A 19,989-nucleotide genomic window follows, 5' to 3' on the forward strand; every position below is an offset into this window, starting at 1 on the left:
CGCCTACCTGTCAAAAAACAAATAAATTATGGAATAGCTATACGCAAAGTATTCAAGTAACTTAATGCAGCACTACAGCTATAAAGGTTTCAGGGTGCCCACCACAACCTCTTTGCCACCCCCTCTTCTCATCAGGGCAGGAGAGAGAAACTATAACAGAAAGCCTCATGTGTTGACAACAACAGGAGACCTCACTCATTGATTACTGTCATGGATAAAACAGAGTTGGGGAAATTAGTTTTTTTAACAATCAATTAATTAACAATCAAATCAGAGTAGGATAATGAGAAACAAACCCAAATTTTAAAACACTTTCCCAGCACCCCTTCCTTCTTCCTGGGTTTAATTTTATTCCTGATTCTCTACCTATCTCCCCCCAACACCAGGGAACAGGGATGAGGGTCATGATCAGTTCATCACCTGTTTTCTCTGACACTGTTTCCTCCTCTCCTGCTCCAGTAGAAGCAGACTGCCACCAGCACTGCACACTCACTGCTACGTGAATCAACGTGAATCCTTTCATGGGCTGCAGCTCCTCGCAAACTGCCTCGCCACGGGTCCCTTCCGCGGGTCAGTCCAGTGCGGGTCCCACAGGGTCCGAGTCCCAGCGGCAAACCTGCTCCAGTGTGGGCTCATCTCTGCACAAGGCCACGCGTCCTGCCAGGAGCCAGCTCCAGCGTGGGCCTCCCACACATCCACAGCCTCCAGGCATCCATCTGCTCCTGCGTGGGGTCTTCTGCAGGCTGCAGGTGGATCTCTGCTCCCCTGTTCATCTCCACAGGTTGCCAGGGCTCAGCTGCCTCACCATGGTCTTCACCATGGGCTGCAGGGGACTCTCAGTTTGGAATGCTCAATGCCTGGAGCACCTCCTGCCCCTCCTTCTGCACTGACCTTGGCTCCTGTAGAGCTGTTCTTATCACATATTTTCATTCCTCTCTCTGGCTGGAATTTGCTTGTGCTCAATAACTTTTCTATCCTCCTTAAAAATGTCATTCCAGAGGCGCTACCAGGGCCAGTGATGGGCATGGCCTTGGCCGGTGGAGGGTCCATCCTGGAGCTGGCTGGCATTTTCTTCATCAGACATGGAGAAAGCTTCCAGCAGCTTCTCACAGAAATCACCCCTGTAGTCCCTCCACTACCAAAACCAGCCACACACACCCAGTACAGGCATCTCTTACTGCTAAAAGGGATTAGTTGCAGAGGGAGGAAGAACTATGTGGAGACAAGCCTACAAGGTAAGCATTATAGTAAGCAAAAAAGAAGTAATGTTTGAGGCAAATAATTTATCTTTTGCACAAGATAAATGCCTCAGATTCACTTCAGCTGGTTTAATGAGTAGTCATATTATAGAAAGCCCAGCCTACAGATAAAGAGTCTTTTACAAGTAATGCCACTGATTAAAATAAACTCCAGGCATTGTAGTTAACAGCTGTATTAATCCCTTTCTGCATCACTGTTCCTAATATAAATCAAACATCATACAGAGATAGCTTAGACTAATTATTGCTAATGATCTGAGCTGTTTGCCTGACTCTACTTATAATATATTAGTGTTACAGTAAGAGGGAATTAATAACAAATCAGTTTAATTACACCATTCCATTTTAACCTTTTAAGAGACACATTTTGCTTTAAGATTTCAATTATGTTGTACTATGTTGTAGTATTGGAAAAAGCAAAATAATTATCGCAGTACAGAAAAAAGAATTAAGTTTATTTCATAAGTAAAGGACTTACTTTAGAAAAAGCTACTGTGTTTGAGGGAAGTTTCCTTTATGAATAATAGCAGGAGCTCATTTCTTTATGTTCAGCACTACATTCTGTGAAGGAAAACTGCCTGTTTTCCTCTAATTGGAAAATTCTATACCTTAATTAGTCACTTAGTAGAACACGTTCAACACTTTACAGTGCCTTGTAAGTAAAAATGAATCACGTACACATGAAATTGCAGGCTTCAAGCATGAAGTAGACATAAGGTATGGTCATTTTTCTAGCACTCCTCTCTACTACCATCAAAAATATGTAATGATGCATAAAGACCCAGCTATGTCCTGCTTTCTTGCAAATAAGAAATAGAATGATGAAAAAGCAGGAAGGCTTCAGAACCAAAACATGATGAATAAAATGAATTTGTTTAGAAAGCAGCTTTCGGATTTAGAATTAGAATTATTCTTACTTTTCAATTCATGATGTTACTATTTTACATGGTGTAAATTAAGATATTTTCCCACATGACTTCTTCTTTTTCTCAGTACTGTGGGAAAGCCCCTTTAGCTAGCAGTTTCCGGGTTATCCTGCCTATGTTTTTATCACAAAGGGATAACTCTTCACTAGGCTGAGCAGTATATACTTGCATACCACTTTTCTGCCTGGAGGGTGCCTGATTCTGCTTCTTGTTTGGCTTGCTTCCAACTTTCTGTTTTACCTTCAGTTAATACAAAGACCAGATGCTGGAGAGTTTCTGTGGAATTGAAATAAAGTGAATATTTGCATCAACTTCCACATATTGCCTGATACAATTAAACTGCAATCACACATTTGGACCAATATGGAAAAAAAAACCCAACCAAAACAAAACAACCCTTCAAAAATCTGTCTCAGAAGGAGGATGTCTCCCTTTTTCTGAGAAAAAAACCCATAGGTTTATCCCTGTTCTGCTGTGGGCAGTCCATATTCAACCCAGTGGGTAGAAACTTTCCCTTGTACCTATAGAACAAAGGGTACAAAATTCAACTCTGGGATATTATTTATTTCCTCACTTAAACTTCAACAACAGAATAGAGAGTATTGCAAAGATGAGGTCAAGAACCATGAGTGTCATGAGTGTTGGTCAGGGCTTAAAGGGGGAAGCAGAAGCTCAGTACTGTGCTCTCAGGTCATCACTCTACATCTTATTGATGTGTCTTTACCAGAGTCCATCACATGTTCATGGATGCCTTTGTCTCTGTTCCTTTTATTAGAGTTGATAGATGGAGCAAAGCAGATAATATAGAGGTGGTGAGATAAAAAGAATGAGGTGGGGCAATATGGAGAAAGTGTGGAAAGCCACAAAGATTGAACACAAACTGGGGTTATAAGAAGGAAAAAGCAGAAGAAAAAATATTATTTGTGAATACAAATGTGATGAGCTTCAAAAGGAGATGTAAGCTGCAGAGGAACATATTTACAATGTCGTAGCCATCTCTTTTAAGATGAGGTGTTTTTAATGTAAAGAATGAAAATGCAGCAAGAACTAACTATGGAAAACAAGGGAAGTCAAATAAATGCAATTTCTAGGCAGGGAATCAGGCAGAAAAAGGGTATGATGAAGAATTAGAATATGAAATGTGACAGGTAAGAGAATTCAGACTTTTTTCCCAGCATGAATTGTTTAGAAATAGGAGGGGTTGCCTCTGTAACCCTGAATTTTCATGGCTTGTATTTTTCATACATTGTATCAGTCAGTTTTCTTCAGCAAGTAACTGCAGTTCTGTCCTTTAGCAGATACCTTTAGAAAAGGGTATTTATGAAGTCTAGTTCAAGGTTAATTTATTTTACTCATCATAAGATTCCCCCAAATAATGTTGTATATATTGCTTATGGACAGCTCATCATAATTATTGCTGATGTATGGAGGGAGAAAAAAAAAAGATGCTCCTCTGATCTCAGGGCAGATGATTGTGTCTAGGAGGAATAACTCAGAAGAATTCATTATGGTACAAAATTACCTACATATTTCGGCTGAGATTAGTGTCCTTGTGAGCAACTTGTTATTTGCATAGTTGACCTGCAGGTTAGACCTGCTCAGACAGTAGCATGTTTGTGCACTTCACATTACCAAAACACTTTCTAGGTTTTACAGTTATTAGTCAGTGTTCATATACTCACTTACCTTTTTCCTCATCCCTGACTGGTTCCATGTTTGTATCAATTTTTGCCTGGTTTACTCAATGTGGAGAGCAAATATTCCAAATCGCAGCCAACAAGCGTTAATTTCAAGTGCACACAAACACACGGAGGTCTTCATATACTTGTGAGACTGGAGCACAGCCCCTCTTATGGTGTTTGCATTAGTTAAACAGTATGAATATTCCTGAATTTATATGCAGTTAAAGCTTGCTAAGACACTTGTTATTAAGGATATAATTTCTACTGACACCTTTGAGAGTTTTTAAGTCCAGAGAGGCTGAAAGATCAGCCTTTAGTCTGCATTTTTTTGCTGTGTATCTCACTAACAGCTGAAAATTTGCAAGGACATAAATGTATGTGCATAGGTCATTTGGTAAAGCACACAGGGATTAAACCTTGAAAATATTTCCTAGCTGCATGAAAACAAGACCAACAGAATTTTGGTAAGACATTTGCCTTAACTGGAAAGCCTTAAAATAAATGATCATATGATTAAAAAAAGCAAGGATTGCCTGCTATTTGTTGTAACCCCTATTTCTGTAGTGCCCCTGTAGCCAGAGAAGCAGCTGTTCATTGCTGACATTCTCCCTGCCAGGCATTCCAACTCTCTGAGGTAATGGGCTACAAGCATACGGGCCTTCGCTTTAATTCTTTCAGCGTATCCTTCCGCATGGATAGAGCGAGGGGAACGCCTCCAGGAAAAGAAATTAAATGCACACACACAGAGGCACACAGGGACGGCCGATCTGAAAATATTTCTGAGAAGGCAATTTGCGCTCATGCGGCACAGCGTCACATGAAAGAGGCCGCCTGAAGAGCTGGCTGGCACAGGTTTATTTTGTTGTAGTATTTCCTTCCACCCCCCAGCTCTTTACCCAGTGGAATGATATCCAGAGCAAGTTTTTTGAGACAGGAAGTGAGGAATGTTTTCACTATGAGCGATCTGAGAAGAAGGTGGGTTAGCCGAGATAGCAGCTGCTTCGGACAAGAGGAGCACAGTAAGTCCGTTCCCGAGGAATACAGATGAGATGGCTCCGGGAGAAGAAGCCTTGGAGCGCTGGGGGTTTTTTTCGGCTACACGTATGTGAAAGGAGACCCTTGGATCGCTGTGCAAGGTAAGGGGAAAACAGCGGGCACGGTAAAAACATAGCGGCTGATCTTCTCTGCCGGGTGCTGTAAGGCTGAAGAGTTTCAACCACTTACTTTTTGAAAACTAAATGGTTGAAATGGTTGTGGGACTGTGCTTCTGGAGGTGGGCGAAGTTTGAGATATGCACTTACTGCTCTTCTCTCAGCCCGAGAGTCATGTCAAAGATTAGCTAGTAAAACAAGGAGAGGGTGGAGTACTTTGATTACTTTTTTGGCTGCCCAAAAATCTCTGAAATAAAAATATATGTATTTCAAAATGGGAAGTAATAGGACCCCTTTTTCACTGTGATATATTGCAGTTTTATTTTGATTATTGTCATTTATGCAAGCTATTAAAAAAAATGTAAAGTAAAATGCTAATAATTGAGGGGGGTACAGGAGGTGAAGGTAAAGGAGAAAGATACCACAGTTCTCAGTAATCACACATTAGTCATGGCCATGTTGCTGAAATCCTAATATAGCATTTTTGAAACTACAGCTTTCTGTTGAAGTATAAAGGTACAAAGTTTGGCCACAAAAGACATTGTTAGCTGTTGCATGAAAATTCCAGCATTGGTAAATAAATGCTTGTTACTATAAAGGTCATCAGTTGGATTTGTAACTCCAGGCAGTATGTAGCCATGAGTTTTTGCTAAAGTAGCTTAAAACAATGCAGGTAGGTCTGAATTTAAAGTAATGCAGCAGGCAAATTTGAGAGCACCTAGGACTGCAGAATGCACAGCTGCTGAATAAAACCAGCACAGCTATGTTTGCAAGAACTACACATGGCTAGCAATAGAAGATACTGAATGATGCCCTAGCATTATTCAGCAAACTTGTCTTAATTTTACCATATTTATTATATATTAGGAATCTTTTTTTAGTTGGTCTTTTGTGATGTGGTTTGGAAGTTAATTACTTGAGTTTTTCTTCTTCTAAATGGGTTTCAGAAGTCACGAGGATTATGTCAGGTGTACAAAAATGAAATAATTTAGGGTAAATGCTCAGTGGAGCATTCAATGTAAACAACAGATCATAACCTGGAGAATGTTCCTCACTGGCACATTCTGAAACTTCTGCTCTAAACTTCCTATGTTTGCGTTGCTACCTGTTTTCATAGTGAAATAACTGAAAGTCTGAGGCTGCCTCATGTCAGCACTAGACGGTTTGGAATTTTCACTTGTCAGGTTAGCCTCTAGTGATTTTTGGTTTTGTTTAGTTTTTTTCCCCCCATGCTCTTGGAGCACTTTTCTAACCCTTGATATGGACATAAAAGATTGAAAGTCTTTCACACTCAGTGGTGCTCCATAAAACCAGAGATTAAAACACTTCTCCATTTCTGACTGTAACTTTCAAGATAAGTAAATTGATTTCTCTCATTGCTGTAGCACCAAAGAAGACACCTAACTGTGCAAAGAATGCATTGGAAGATGGGCCTCAGGGACAGGAGCTAAGGTCAGCCAGCTAAAAGTTCCTCTGTCAGGAATAAACCCAGTGCAAGATTCTGCTGGCAGTGGACAGGGGACTAAAAGCTTCTATCTGTAGAGCATTCCCTGCATGCTGTTCAAGCAGGGCTGGATTTGGAGGATCAAAGTGCAGAGGGAGTAATAAAATGAGGATTCCCTCTGTATCCCTAAATTTTTCAGGGAAACCTGTTGCTGTCTGTTACTTACTCTACAGCTACACCCAAAACCAAATTAGTTGGTGTTTGGGTGAGGATTGTTTTCTCATTCAGCTAAGATTTTAGGTGGCATCTGTTGGAGATGGTGATTGTGTAGAAGGGAACAGCCGCTTTGAGATTATCACAAACGAGGTCATGAAATATGCTTCTGGTAATTCTTTGGAGTAGGGTTGCAAGGATGTAATTGAGAAAAAATGCTGTCCTCTTTCTCCCCATTGTAAGCCTTTAATGTCTTTTCACCTTCCGTTCTTCTTTGTGGTGCTGCTGGCTGGGGAGTAGGGAGTCTGATACGAGGTTTTTAGCCTAAAGAGTTTGCAGTTATGCTGGATAAGTTTCTAGGTGGGCATATCAATGTCCAAGGAGAATGTGGTATCTGTTTGTTTACAGCTATACCTTTGAGTTTAAAAGCAGGTGTGCTAGGAAGACGACTTCTTCCGGTTCCTCCAATCCAAAGAAACGCATATCCTCATGTTCCTCCTGTCTGGTCATCCTAAGAGACCTCACAAGTCAAATTGTGCCATTTAATATATGCTACTAATGCTATGGAAAAGAATTTAAAACGGAAAGTAGGCGTTTGTTTTCTCTCCCCTTCAGTGGGCGGCCCTGCCGCTAGAGGTGCAGGGGCAGAGCTCCAGCCCGCGGCAGCGCGGCGGGGCCGGGCGGCGCTGCCCGGCCGGGCGCGGCTGCGGGGTCGCTGCGCACAGCCCGGCCCAGGGCAGCCTCACCAGGGGGACGGCATCCCCGGCCCAGGGCAGGGCAGGGCAGCCTCACCAGGGGAACGGCATCCCCGGCCCAGGGCAGGGCAGGGCAGCCTCACCAGGGGAACGGCATCCCCGGCCCAGGGCAGCCTCACCAGGGGGACGGCATCCCCGGCCCAGGGCAGCCTCACCGAGGGAACGGCATCCCCAGCCCAGGGCAGCCTCACCAGGGGGACGGCATCCCCGGCCCAGGGCAGCCTCACCGAGGGAACGGCATCCCCAGCCCAGGGCAGCCTCACCAGGGGGACGGCATCCCCGGCCCAGGGCAGCCTCACCGAGGGAACGGCATCCCCAGCCCAGGGCAGCCTCACCAGGGGAACGGCATCCCCGGCCCAGGGCAGCCTCACCAGGGGAACGGCATCCCCGGCCCAGGGCAGCCTCACCGAGGGAACGGCATCCCCAGCCCAGGGCAGCCTCACCAGGGGAACGGCATCCCCGGCCCAGGGCAGCCTCACCAGGGGAACGGCATCCCCAGCCCCGGGCAGCGGCGTGCAGCGGGGGCATCTCTGAGGGTCTCCCAGCCCAGACCTTTCCGTGACGCTGTGACAGATTTCACAGGCTGGGCTGCGTGCGCTGAGAAGACACTTGGAAAAGGAGAGAGGCAAAGCATGGAATAGAGTTGACAGGAAAGGAGGCGTGAAGCTGTTTGCAAAAAGTGGGGAGGGAGATGGGTGGCTGCCTGTAAGCTGGTAAGAGTATGTTTTTCAAGCAAAAATTAGAAAATGAATGGTTCTCAGAATTCAGATACTCTCTTGGTAAGGCAAAGCATAACCTGAAGCATCATACAGCAGTTTAGCATGAGGAATAATGGTACGATTTGCTGTAATCCACGGAAGATTAAAGGAATTGCACTTTAATTGTCTGGTAGGAAATGGCTAAGGTGTGAGTTTTAAGGCCTCCCTTGACTTTCTTTTTTTCCCCTTTATCATTCATGGGGCTTGGTTTTGTGTTTAATCCAACAGCAGATAGTGGCTGAGGCTGCATGGGGCTGTGAAAAACAAGCCAGGCTGCTGGATTTGCTCTTAAAGAAAACGTCTTTGTTCAGTATTACAAATACCTTAGGCAACTCAGATTTCCTAAACATATTTTATTTAAATACCGATTCAGTTTATAAATGCTTATTTTAAGACACTGCAGTCACACATGATTAAGACTCATTATTCACTTGTGAGTTTAAAAAAAAAGAGATCAACTTGACAAAACCCAATGTCATTTGTGGCAAAACCAGAAACTCTGGTACTTATTTCATTATTTGAATGCATAATAGCCCTGCATTTTGGAAAAGTAGACTGATTATTTAGATTTAGAAAAAAATATACATGTAATTTTTCCCATGTTACCATTCCCCTTTCAGTCAAAGTATTTCTGATTCTTATATTTCTTCTCTTTCTCTTTTGTTCCTTACTAGGACTCCAGTGGATGTATCTTCTTGCCTCCTGGTGGAAAACTTGCTTGGCTTTAATGGATACTGCTGCTGCTGGTTGATCTCTGGAGACTTTACAGCTCTATACCTTTTGAGAGGAGGTGACTTCTTGTCACCTCTTAGGGTCTCAGTGGTAGTAGCTCTTTATCACTAACCATCTCTGGGGGAAAAAGAAGATGCCTTTGCCTTTTGGGTTAAAATTGAAACGAACTCGACGTTACACAGTATCCAGCAAAAGTTGCTTGGTGGCTCGTATCCAGCTGCTCAACAATGAATTTGTGGAGTTCACACTATCAGTGGAAAGCACGGGCCAGGAAAGTCTGGAAGCAGTGGCTCAGAGGCTTGAATTGCGGGAGGTGAGTTGTAAGTGAAGGCATAACTTTAGTGTTTGGTGCTGGATGACCTATGTGGTAAGACCTCGCCATGTAGGGTGATCAGCTGCTGGAGCAGCTATCCTGTCTTCCCATCATTTCTTCACCTTCTGGTCTTTATGGGGACTTTGATTGCTCCTAAACAGTTGCTAAAGTTGTTACAGAGTTTAGGGAATGTCCAAGGGGAGGAAATATGAGAAGTATCAGTGAATAAAAGTTTAGAATGCAACAAAAACAATGCAGCTGTTTTTTAAACATAACATTGCTGAAAATTCTACTTTAAAAAGCCCACAAAGGAAGGAAATAATTTCTACCTAAGCAATATGGTTAAAAACTACAGCAAGACTTGAGTCATAAGGCAGCACTTTATTTATGTGCATGTATTTTTTTTCTGATAGATTAGTGCTGTAAAAAGAATCTAAAGCACAAAATGTGATAAGTGTACCAGTTACCAACTGTTTGTCTTGCTTGTTTAAATACCACAAATATATTTGCAGACACTGTCTTGGAACTCAGTCATATAGACTGAGTGCTGGCCTTATGGTGAGACTTAGTTTGTGCTAGTTGCATTTGTAAATATCTGTTCAATCTGTTTTCCTCCCAGAATCTCCTTACTTGGTATTTTGAAGGATTCTTTTGGAACTGAAATTTACTCTACCACACATTTAGTGATTATTTCTACATCTTCTGTGTTGAGTGAATTCCTTCTGAAATGCTAAGCTTTGAAATGTTAATAGAAATCTACATAGATGATCAACATATGAACCAATGTCATAATTTTATAAAATTGTTAAGCACAGGTGGTTTGAATGCAGTATTTGAATGCTGTCCATCCTGGGTGAACTGACATTCCCCCCTAGAGTCTGAAAAGTTTAGATTAGTTGATTTTGGAGTAATTGAATTGTGACATGTGCACTTTGGGGGGCAGGAGAGAGAAAACTAGTGATACAAGTTTAGGGTTGCTAACATGGTTCTGAAAAACATGCTTTTGTTCTGTTATGTGGTCTGCCATAGAATGACCTTTTGATTATGGAATACAAATGCAGGATAAAAACCCTGGACTTTGGTAACCAAAATATGAGTAGTTGCGAAAATAATTAATAATAAATATTTGCAATTATAACTATGATATTTTAAAACATTTTCTTTTTATTGTCAAGCAGTTGCAATTTTTGATTACTTTGCTCAAATATTGAACAAATATATTTAGAACTCAATCCTTAAAACATTTATTACATTAGAAAGCATGCAATACCGTAGGATCCCTTAGTGAGAAATGTTATATCTAGTAATTTCTTTTCATAAATGCTTTTTATTTTTTCTGTTTAAAGAATAATAAAAAAATGAAATAGATGTGAAGCCATTATCTACAAGGGTTTGTTTATTGTGGCTGTTTTCAACTGCAATATGCATTCTTGTAGAGTCTCCCAAGTATTTTTTAGTATACAATTATTTTGGAAAACGCAATTCTTTGCAAGGATATGCCTTCTTTTTTTAATCTTTCTCCTTCTAACAAATGGACAATCTGGCTATGCTTGTAGCCTTAGTGTTTGCTTAGAACACATCAGATATCATATATTTAGAATTCAGTTATTGTTGTGTGAATGGATTTTGTCCATTTTCTCTGTCCACTTTCAGATGTAAGTTCTAAGTCACAGGAAATACAGAATTTTTACTGTTTGCAAAATGCAAAGGCTTTGGCTTCCTGAATGATGACTACTAGCTTCTATTGAGCTAGTCACAGAGTGCTGGAGATGCAGTTTTGTCAGCTATTCTTCATTATCTCGTTCTTTGGAACCACTCCTAAATATCTTTTTAAAAACAAACAAAAAAAAAGAGAGATGCAATTCTCTCAATTAAGGGTCATATATCAGAATAAGGGAGTTGACAGTACACTCTTGAACTCTGAGCAGATTCCTTCAGTCATGCATTCTTGCATGGATTATTTTGGCAGGAAAATGTGTTGCAATAAAAGGGAATGGAAAATAGGGATATAAATTACTTTCCAGAGCTTGCATTCAGAAAAAGTTGTTCTGCCTTTAAATAGTCAGATTTGCCAAACAGATACTGGATCGTTCCTGGCGGCTTGCTTAGTAGAAAGTTTTCAGAAAGAAAAATGTGTTCAGCACTTTCATTAAATCTGCAAAAACAACTTTAGTCTTTGATACAGTAAAATACAAAGCATTTCTGTAAAAAGTTGCCTATTTTTAGTTCACTGAACAGCCTTAAAGCATGAAGTTGAATTCTAAGTGTTCAACATGAAAGTATGACTGTTTATTTAAATACTGAGACTGAGGACCATTCTCACATCCAAGGTATCAGTTTCAGATTACTGTATATGGCCTACACAGCTAGGACAAGCAGTTCCCAAGCATCTTCAAAACAGTTTACTGCATGAGGCATTAGGGGAATCTCTACCATTTTTTACACATTCAGTGGTAACATTTGTAAATACCTCTTTCTCTCTGGTGTAGTTTGGAATTACTTAATGGGGACAGTTGAACTGAACTATTTTTAATGGTGTGCCATCTTTTAAGATATTTGTTTTAACAGATCTTTATGTAAATGAGTAATCTTCAAATTATGCATTGCCTGGCTAAACACAGTTTTTCTTTTGATTTTCCAATTAGTACTTCTCAAATTCTGAATTGCATACTAGTACGGACACATTTAGGAAGTTTTACATATGTTGACAATTTAATTTTTTTTATGGAATGGTAAACTTTATAGAAAAGTGATATGAATTCATTAAACTGAGTATCTTCTGGTACTCCTAGAGTGTGGCTCATCAGGAATGAGTATGTAATCCAGCTGTCTTAAACTGAGGAACTGGGGAAAGAAGTCAAAGGGAATAGTGAACATAAGTTACTTACATTTGTAGCACAGTCTATCTTTTATCCCATGAGAGAACTATAACCAAACATGATTTATGCAAAAAGGTGTTACAGAAAACCATTCTGGAATCACAAGTTTAGAAAAACTGCTGAGAGCTCTGCTGGTGAACTACCTTAAAAAGGACGTACAACCGTGCTAATCTTGCATCGAAGGCCTGAGTATGCAAATGAAATCCTTGAAAAGACAGAGATTTTTTCAAATATTGTAATATAGCTAGGTATGTTAGCTAGCTAGGTTTGGCAGGAGACATAGCTGTTGTCTTTCTATTGTTGATTTTTTGCTGTTGTTGTTTTCTAAACACAGCACTTCTAAACCACAGAGAAGGGGCAAATTCTGCTGTATAAGCAGTCTGACTTAACTGCAGATATGTGGTACAGTACGAGTATAAGAACCAATGGCAGGGAACTTCTGTGGAGTGTATGTGTTGAGTATATGGAAGTTCCTGTGTTTGTTTTGGACATGCAGAGGAAAAGGAACCAAGGTTATCTGGATCCTGAATAACTTCAAAGTTCTGAAACAGTGCTTCGGAAATGCTTGAACTATGCTGTAAAACTTAGCTCTGAACTTTAAAACCTCACTTCTCTTTCAGAGAAAACACAAAAAAATACCTTTAATTCATTGTGGTGGTTTCTTAAATGCGTTTTGCATATGAAAAGAGTGTTTTTAAAATCAGACCAAATGCAACCATAAATATTTTTACGTCTGTATGTATCAGTAACCATACTGACTGACAAATAAGAGTTGGGCCACGTCATGACAGAGGGATCATTCATGTAAATTATGATTATGTCTTGTATCAAAATATGACAGAATTTTAGCTGATGTTTGTAGAAATAAGAGAAGCAGTCCTTGTAGTTGAACTGCTGTGGTTACCTCTCTGAACCAAATTTTCCTTATAATTAGGAAAGAAGAAATTGACATGGAGGAATGTGTATAAGAATGCCAGTCTTCCATGTGTAATCTGATTAGTTTAACAGATGTTGCTTTATTGAAAAGCAAATTTAAATCCATCTGAAATAAATATTACTTATAAGAATGTGATAACTGTAATTTAGGAACCAAAGAAAACTGAGGAATGGAGCAGTTAGGCAAAAATCAGTAACTGTTTCAGTTAAATTCTTTCTCTGATGAAAAAAAATACATTCTGGTAAAAGGTTTGCACTCAGTCTTATACTGAGCAGCACAAAATCAAGGTTTTCCATGAAAACAATAGTGGCAATTAGGAAGCCCTTCCCCAATTTCTTTAGCATTTTTATAAAGTTAAGTCAGAATTTGAATATACCACTTAATTGCATTTTGTTTACCATCATGTTAGTGAATTGCTGTATGGTTTTAGACCAGTTTTGACAGAAGTGGTTTTCTTTACTTCTGAAGCAAAGACATTATCTTATTGTTTAGCATTTTTAGACTTCTTTGAAATGTGGCTTTTCCCTTTAGTAAAGTAATCAGAACTTAAGCCTCTGATGAATGGGAACATGATACTTGTAATGTCCGTGATGTGTAAGGTTAAGTCAAAACCAGTTATGTGAGTTCATCCTTCTCAGAGCCTTGAACAGTGGTGGGAAAAACTAGCATGCTTTTTTTCAAAAAAAGTACATTTCTGCATTTCTGGGCCATTTTGATAACTGACCTACCTCTGCCAAAGGTTAAAATATATCTTGAGCATAATGTTTTCTGTGCAGTATGAAGGTATGGCTCTTTAGCTTGTAAATTAGCTTACATTTGTCAAATGTCTTGATGAGTAGAATCTTCCTTGCCTGTTAGAAGATTGTTTATTCAAGATATATGAAGGGTCTGAAACACAGTGTATTGTGATTTTTACAATGTTTCATTTGAATAAACTAGAATACATCAGATTACCTTGCAACGTATGGGTTTGGTTATTTCTTATCCCTTTTGCTTTAAGCTATAGTTGGTAATTGCTTAAATAGCATTTGTGAAATCCATATTAGAGTTGTTAGGATAAAATAATTATGTGTGTGAGTGTTGGAAAAAAACATTTCAGTTATGAAAGAGCTAAGATTTAAGAATAAATTGTCTCTGTTCATATAGCCACTTCTGCAGCTACAGTTGAAGAGCTTGTCAGTGTTAGAGTAACAAAAACAGTATAGGCAAAAGTACCCTACAGTAAATAGCTTTAATATGGGGGAAAAGGGAAGAATTTTTGTCAGTGATCCTCCTATTTCTGCAAGAAGAATTGATCATGGTACTAAATAGAGAAGTGCAACTTCCTACTTGGTGGCTGGTACATGATGAAAGTCCCAGAGGTTTTTTTTCTCCACCACTTCCCAGAAGTTTTGGATATTGTACACTAGCCCATCCAGGCTGCTCCAAGCCATTTCTCAGCTAGAGATTGGGAGGTTTTGTGGAGGAAGTTGCCTGTTGTGATAAGAATGAAGATGTTGCCTGTTGTGATAAGAATGGAGAATTTTCAAGGCCTGTTGTCTCCTCCTGTAGCTCTTAACACTAGGCATAGGGAAAAGCTTTCATTTGGTATCTGCCAGTTGTGCTTAGTACAAGATTACTTACCCAGCTCTCCTGCATGTGATATATTCAACTGTGCTGTCCTGATAGCAGGAGCTGTTCTGTATCCAGGCATATAATACAGCTAGATGTGATGGAGCCCTTGGACTACCTGGGATTTTATGAGTTTGATTGCAGTGCTTATCCTTCAATAAGAGAAGGTGTTTTCAGCATTCTGATTAGTAAAGTCTTACAGTTTGTTTTATTTGTATGTATCAATGTAAAAGAGGAAAAGCCTGAAAATATATTTTGACTGCATTCTCCTGCCATTGTTTTATATTTTGCCTCAGATCTTAGGATGGGGATTCCACAGGTACCCTTGAGGCAGGTAGCTAAATGCATTAATTAGAAGGCACTGTATTAACTAATACATAACAATTCTCCTTTCAGCCTATTTGTAATCTATGACATATTTAGTAATATTTATAGTACAGGATATGGAAATTAACTGGAAAATATATTATGAAATATGTAAGGTTGTAGTAAATTTTGAACACTGCTCTGCCTCAGGGGACCTCCAAGGGTTGCATGGTCCTGCCCTCTGCTCAGGAGGATCTTCAGGGGTTGCTTGGGTGAGTTTACCAGGCACCCAGGTGCCTCTAAGGATAGAGATTTGACACCTCTTTGGGCTATCTGTTCCAGTGTTTGGCTAGTCTTGTTGTGAAATTTTTTTCCTGATCTAATTGGAATTTCCCACATTGCAGTTTGTCCCCAGTGCTTCTCATACTTGCTGTGATTACTTCCCAGAAGACTCTGGCTCTATCTTCTCTGTCTGTGTCCGCAGTAATATTTTACTTTGTCTCTTCTGAGGCTGATCAGCCCCACTTCTCTGATTTTCACTATACATCGTGCCAGAAGATCTAATATAGTCACCTGCAGTAATGTAGTTTTGTAGCATTCATACCTGGTGAAACTCCTCTGCTTAGCTTAGGAAGTCTGAATGACTTCAGTGATGAAGTCACTCCCACCAGCTTGTGAGCTGTAAATACTGTGGGGCTTTTGCTACTTTTGTGTTCTTGATAGCTTTTGAAATTTTAGGGAAAAATATTTACTGTCTCTGCTGTCAGAAAACAAGTAGGTAGAAATTAAATGTGCAGAAATTATATGTTCTTTTTATTTCTATTTGATTTTCTTCAGAGGGATTGGGTCATGAATAAGTAACTAAAATAAACGAACCTCAAAGTAGTGTTAATCTTAACAGCTTAACATATTTTAAGAATTATGTCATGACATTCTTTTTAGCACTGGATGTTGTCCTGAGCTGCTAATAATAAAATGTTTTAGCAATGAATAAAAGTGGGTTCTATTTTAATCAGTGCGAATATTCCAGGGTGCATAAGCTTCTCTGAAAACTCACAGGATCAAATTCTGCCCTTGAAGTGAAGTGAAAGGTTTGCATAGAAGTCACAAGGCCAGCTTTGGTCTCTAGTATTTTGCATGGCTTTTTAAAAGACATGCTGGATTCCAGAGGATATTTTAAAATGTGGCAACATTTTTCTTAGTCTGTTATGCCGGTAACTGCTCAGTTCTGTGTGTAGGCAAGAAAAAGTGGTCAATGTTTGAAAGAAATAGATCTACTCAAGTGATCGTCATGCCTTAAAAATAATCTATATATTCAGTTTAAGTTCAGGGTGTACAACCAGGAGTATTTTTACATCAGACAGTTTGAAACAGTGGCAATGTTTGTGGTCTCTTCTCCTCACTGTCTCCTCACCTTCTATGAGGTTTAAGTACACCAAGGCTGCAAGTGAGTTTATTTAAACAATTGCTGTACTTATTTTGGGGTGTATTTTTAGTTGGTTTACAAATGTGTTTGTGTGATATCATCTATAGAAGTCTTTCAGCTGTAGCTCTTACCTTTGCTTTCAGTCTCTGCCATTACCATTACCCTTGCCCAGAATGTTGTGGTTCCACATTTTAGGCAGTGCTCAGCCCGAGGCTGATGTGTTGTCCTGTCAGAGAAGTGGGCTGGGTCACAGCAGAATGTCAGCATCATGGTCTGACTTTGGCTCCTGTGGCTGCATGCATGCTGTTAACAGTCTTGTGATGAAAGAGAAACACACCTTTTCACATACATTCCTCTCCTTACTCAGTCTGCAGGAGAGATTAGGGAGTAGTCAGTTATTCAGTACATTTTATCCTTCTCAGCATGTGCTATTGTAGTGAACATGGTATTTCTTTTGTAATGGTTTTTCTGTGGTTCTACTGCTGGGTTTTTTCCCCTAGTATCTTATAGAATTTAAAATACTGTCTTCACAATATCCTTCTGAGGTGGTGGTGGTCGTCATCTAATGACTGGGGGATTTAATCTTTCTCCTTTGGTTAAAACACTTCTAATTATGATATCTAGTTTTGCTATGATAATGACATTAATATTTCCCAGTCCATATTTATTTTCTGGTCCAGAACTGAAGAAAATAAGTACTGTGGGAGCAGATTTTAGTCAGTTTAAACACAGTGGAGAAATGTAAATTTTTGTGGATGACTCTGTAGTTTGGATTTAGAACTATACTGTGGAACAAGAGAAAAATACTCTGATCCAGGAAAAATACTCTGATCCAGACTCCTTCTGGGAGAGGATCTAATAAAAATGAGATTGTGTTGCTCAAGATGCTGTCCAGTGGGATTTTGACCTTCCAGGGGTGCCATCCCTCAGCATCTCCCAGTGGTCTGTTCCAGTGCTCACTGTTTGTTGTGTTTTGGCTTGGTCAGGAGTGGCCACTCAGGCAGGATATCTTCCTGCTCTGCTGTATCTGGTCCTTTTCCTGCTCGTGCAGGGAGCTGTGTATATGCTTTAATGAGCTCAGCTTTGATGGACAGCTGTCCTGGGCTCTTTTGTCCTTCAGCATCCCATGTGAGCCTGCCTACCAGGTCCCCAGAGGAGCCATGCTTTGCTCTACTGCTGGCCCATGTCATTTTTCATTTACCTTCCCCACTTCCCTTAGATTTCCTGGCACACATGAATGCCTACTGCTAGCATCTGTAAATTGCCACAGCAGAGTTATGAATTATGAACTGTTTCCAAATAAAGAGTAGTTCTGGTACAGTGTTAGGTGGGGGACCTTAGGTACCTGAGCTGGTTACCTGGATGTAATGTCTGCTTTTTATGGTAAATGTCTCTGCAGTTCCCTGAAGTTTTCAATAGCCCATAGGCTGACTCAGTGTTTTAAAACATTTATTTCTAAGTAGCAAGACTTTAATACAATATATTTTATCCAATATCACAGTATTAATTTTTTTATCACTGAAATACCTTTTTCAGATTACATATTTCAGTCTCTGGTATTACAATAAGCAGAATCAACGCAGATGGGTAGATTTGGACAAGCCTCTGAAAAAGCAGCTGGACAAATATGCCTCGGAGCCAACTGTGTATTTTGGAGTAGTGTTCTATGTGCCTACTGTTTCTCAGCTTCAGCAGGAGATTACCAGGTAAACCTCTTAGTATAAACTTCTATGTGTTTATAAATTTCAGCATTCTGAAATGTATAGTTTATTTGAAAGTTGTCTGCTTTCCACTGCCTTTCCTATTTTAGGCAGAATGTGTGTTCAAACTGTATGCTAATTTATCTTTGGAATAAATAAAATATGTGATAAACTAAGCAAGCAACTAAATGTTATGATTTTAGGAATCTGCTCAAACCTGTTCTAAGTAACAGGCATACCTGCGTGGTCAGACTTTTAATTGTTTTAGTCCCTTCATTGACTTTTGAATTTGTTTTTAATTTCCTTGACTTTTTAACTTGTTTGTTTGGTTTTGTTTTTTTTTTTTGTATTGAAGAGCCATATTTTGCTTTCATGGACATCTATCCTGCACAAAGCACTTGCAGATTTTATTAAGCTATGCTTTCTTTATTTGTCTTTCAGTATTTCCTGTTCTTTAGTACAGTACATTGGCAAGCTTCAGGCTACTTTGGCTTGTGATTTTTTTTTTTTTTTTTGTATCAGTGAGCCATAAATATGGATGTTAGTTCTGGTACTATGGGTCTGTTTCTACTGTGAAACTGGGGAACATCACATAATTGTTGCTGATTGCAGGGGGGAGGTAAAATTGAGCATATATACTAGCCAGTTATTCATATGGGCCTGTACATTGGCTTCTAATGGCTTAGTGTGTATAGTTCTGATTTAGTGATTATTTTTAATTGGCAATTCAGTACAAAGCCCATAGCTGGATTACAAACACGTATTGTTATTTCAAAAATATGTGTTTATATTAACTAACCCATTTAAGCTAAAAACTTTAAGTTGGCCCTGCTTTGAGTGGGGAGTTGAAGCAGATGATCACTCAGAGGTCCTTTTCATCTTTATTTATTTTGTGGTTACATGAACCTGTCTCTCTTCCTGAAATACCCTGCCAGACACCTTTCCTGCTAATTGTGATAAGAATGCTTTTCAGTGTCATCAGGTGCAGACCTCTTGGTGCAGACACTGGTGCTGTTGTGTACTGCTCAGTGCTTGGCAGCTTTAGTTTTTGGTTTTATGTGTAATTTCTGAAAGGTTTGTTTTTTGGTTTGTTTTTTTTTTAAGACTGAAGTTTTGTGCTATTTCTCAGCAATTTTAGTGGCTTTAAAAATCTCTGGTTCCTCTTCTGTGTTAGTGTACTAGAATACATTAGAGTAAGATAAATACCGAGGTATTGCATAGGGAAGATAAATAGCCTGAAAAAGCTTAAATAGTCTTCTCTGGCATTTATTTAAATAATATGATATTTATTCTGGAGCTTTAACAAAAATTTGCCAGTGTGCTGCCTGGTAGAAAGCAGGAATTAATGTGCCAGTCTTATGCTTGTGTCTTAGAGGATGGTACTTACTTTGATAGTAAGAGTCTGGGTTAGTCTCAGAAATCTGTGTGTTTTTACATGCCCATTTGCTATAAATGAGATTGAACATGTTCAAGCAAATTGTATGTTTAATGTACACCAGGAAGTGGAAATGCTATAGATAAAAAAATATGTGCTCTGTGTGGGTAGTGTTAGGATTCTTTATCTATAAGTTTACTTTTAATAGCAGTTCAATGGAAAGAGCTTACCTTCTGTTTCTTGACTAGGAAGACTCATTCTCCAAATACCTTGGGCTTTTTCTTTTCCATTTTTTGAAGGTCTGGGTTTAGTCCCAGCTGTTCTTGTGTGTGCTGTATAGGGACGTTATGTACTGTCAGGTGATATACTGAGTTTTTGTAGTAGATCCCCAAGAGTATAATCAATATTTATAAATTATCAGTGTATTTAACAGGGCAGTAGCAGTGATGGAAGACAGCTGTCTATTAACATGAATAAAATTTATGTGGTGTTTATTTGACCTTTCTAATCACTCCCCTAGAG

At 39.6% G+C, this 19,989-nt stretch overlaps 1 protein-coding gene across 5 annotated transcripts in view; it reads left to right on the forward strand.

The window, feature by feature from the left end:
* Nucleotides 1-4,470: 4,470 nt before the first annotated feature.
* PTPN21 (protein tyrosine phosphatase non-receptor type 21) overlaps nt 4,471-19,989 on the forward strand; it is a 43,998-nt gene continuing 28,479 nt past the window's right edge. For 4 of the 5 annotated variants that reach the window (XR_002466380.3, XM_021540962.3, XM_021540963.3 and 1 more), the window contains exons 1-3: nt 4,471-5,003; nt 8,863-9,233; nt 17,929-18,098. Coding sequence is in view for 4 of the 5 variants with exons in the window: in XM_021540962.3 (XP_021396637.2) it covers nt 9,054-9,233; nt 17,929-18,098 (350 nt within the window). In the remaining variant the exon portion in view is untranslated. Of the gene's footprint in view, nt 5,004-8,862; nt 9,234-17,928; nt 18,099-19,989 lie in introns of those variants that run through there. The other variant, XM_021540964.3, reaches the window with a different exon arrangement.

The sequence above is a fragment of the Lonchura striata genome, chromosome 6 (genome assembly GCF_046129695.1).
Source record: "Lonchura striata isolate bLonStr1 chromosome 6, bLonStr1.mat, whole genome shotgun sequence".
Lineage (NCBI taxonomy): Eukaryota > Metazoa > Chordata > Aves > Passeriformes > Estrildidae > Lonchura > Lonchura striata.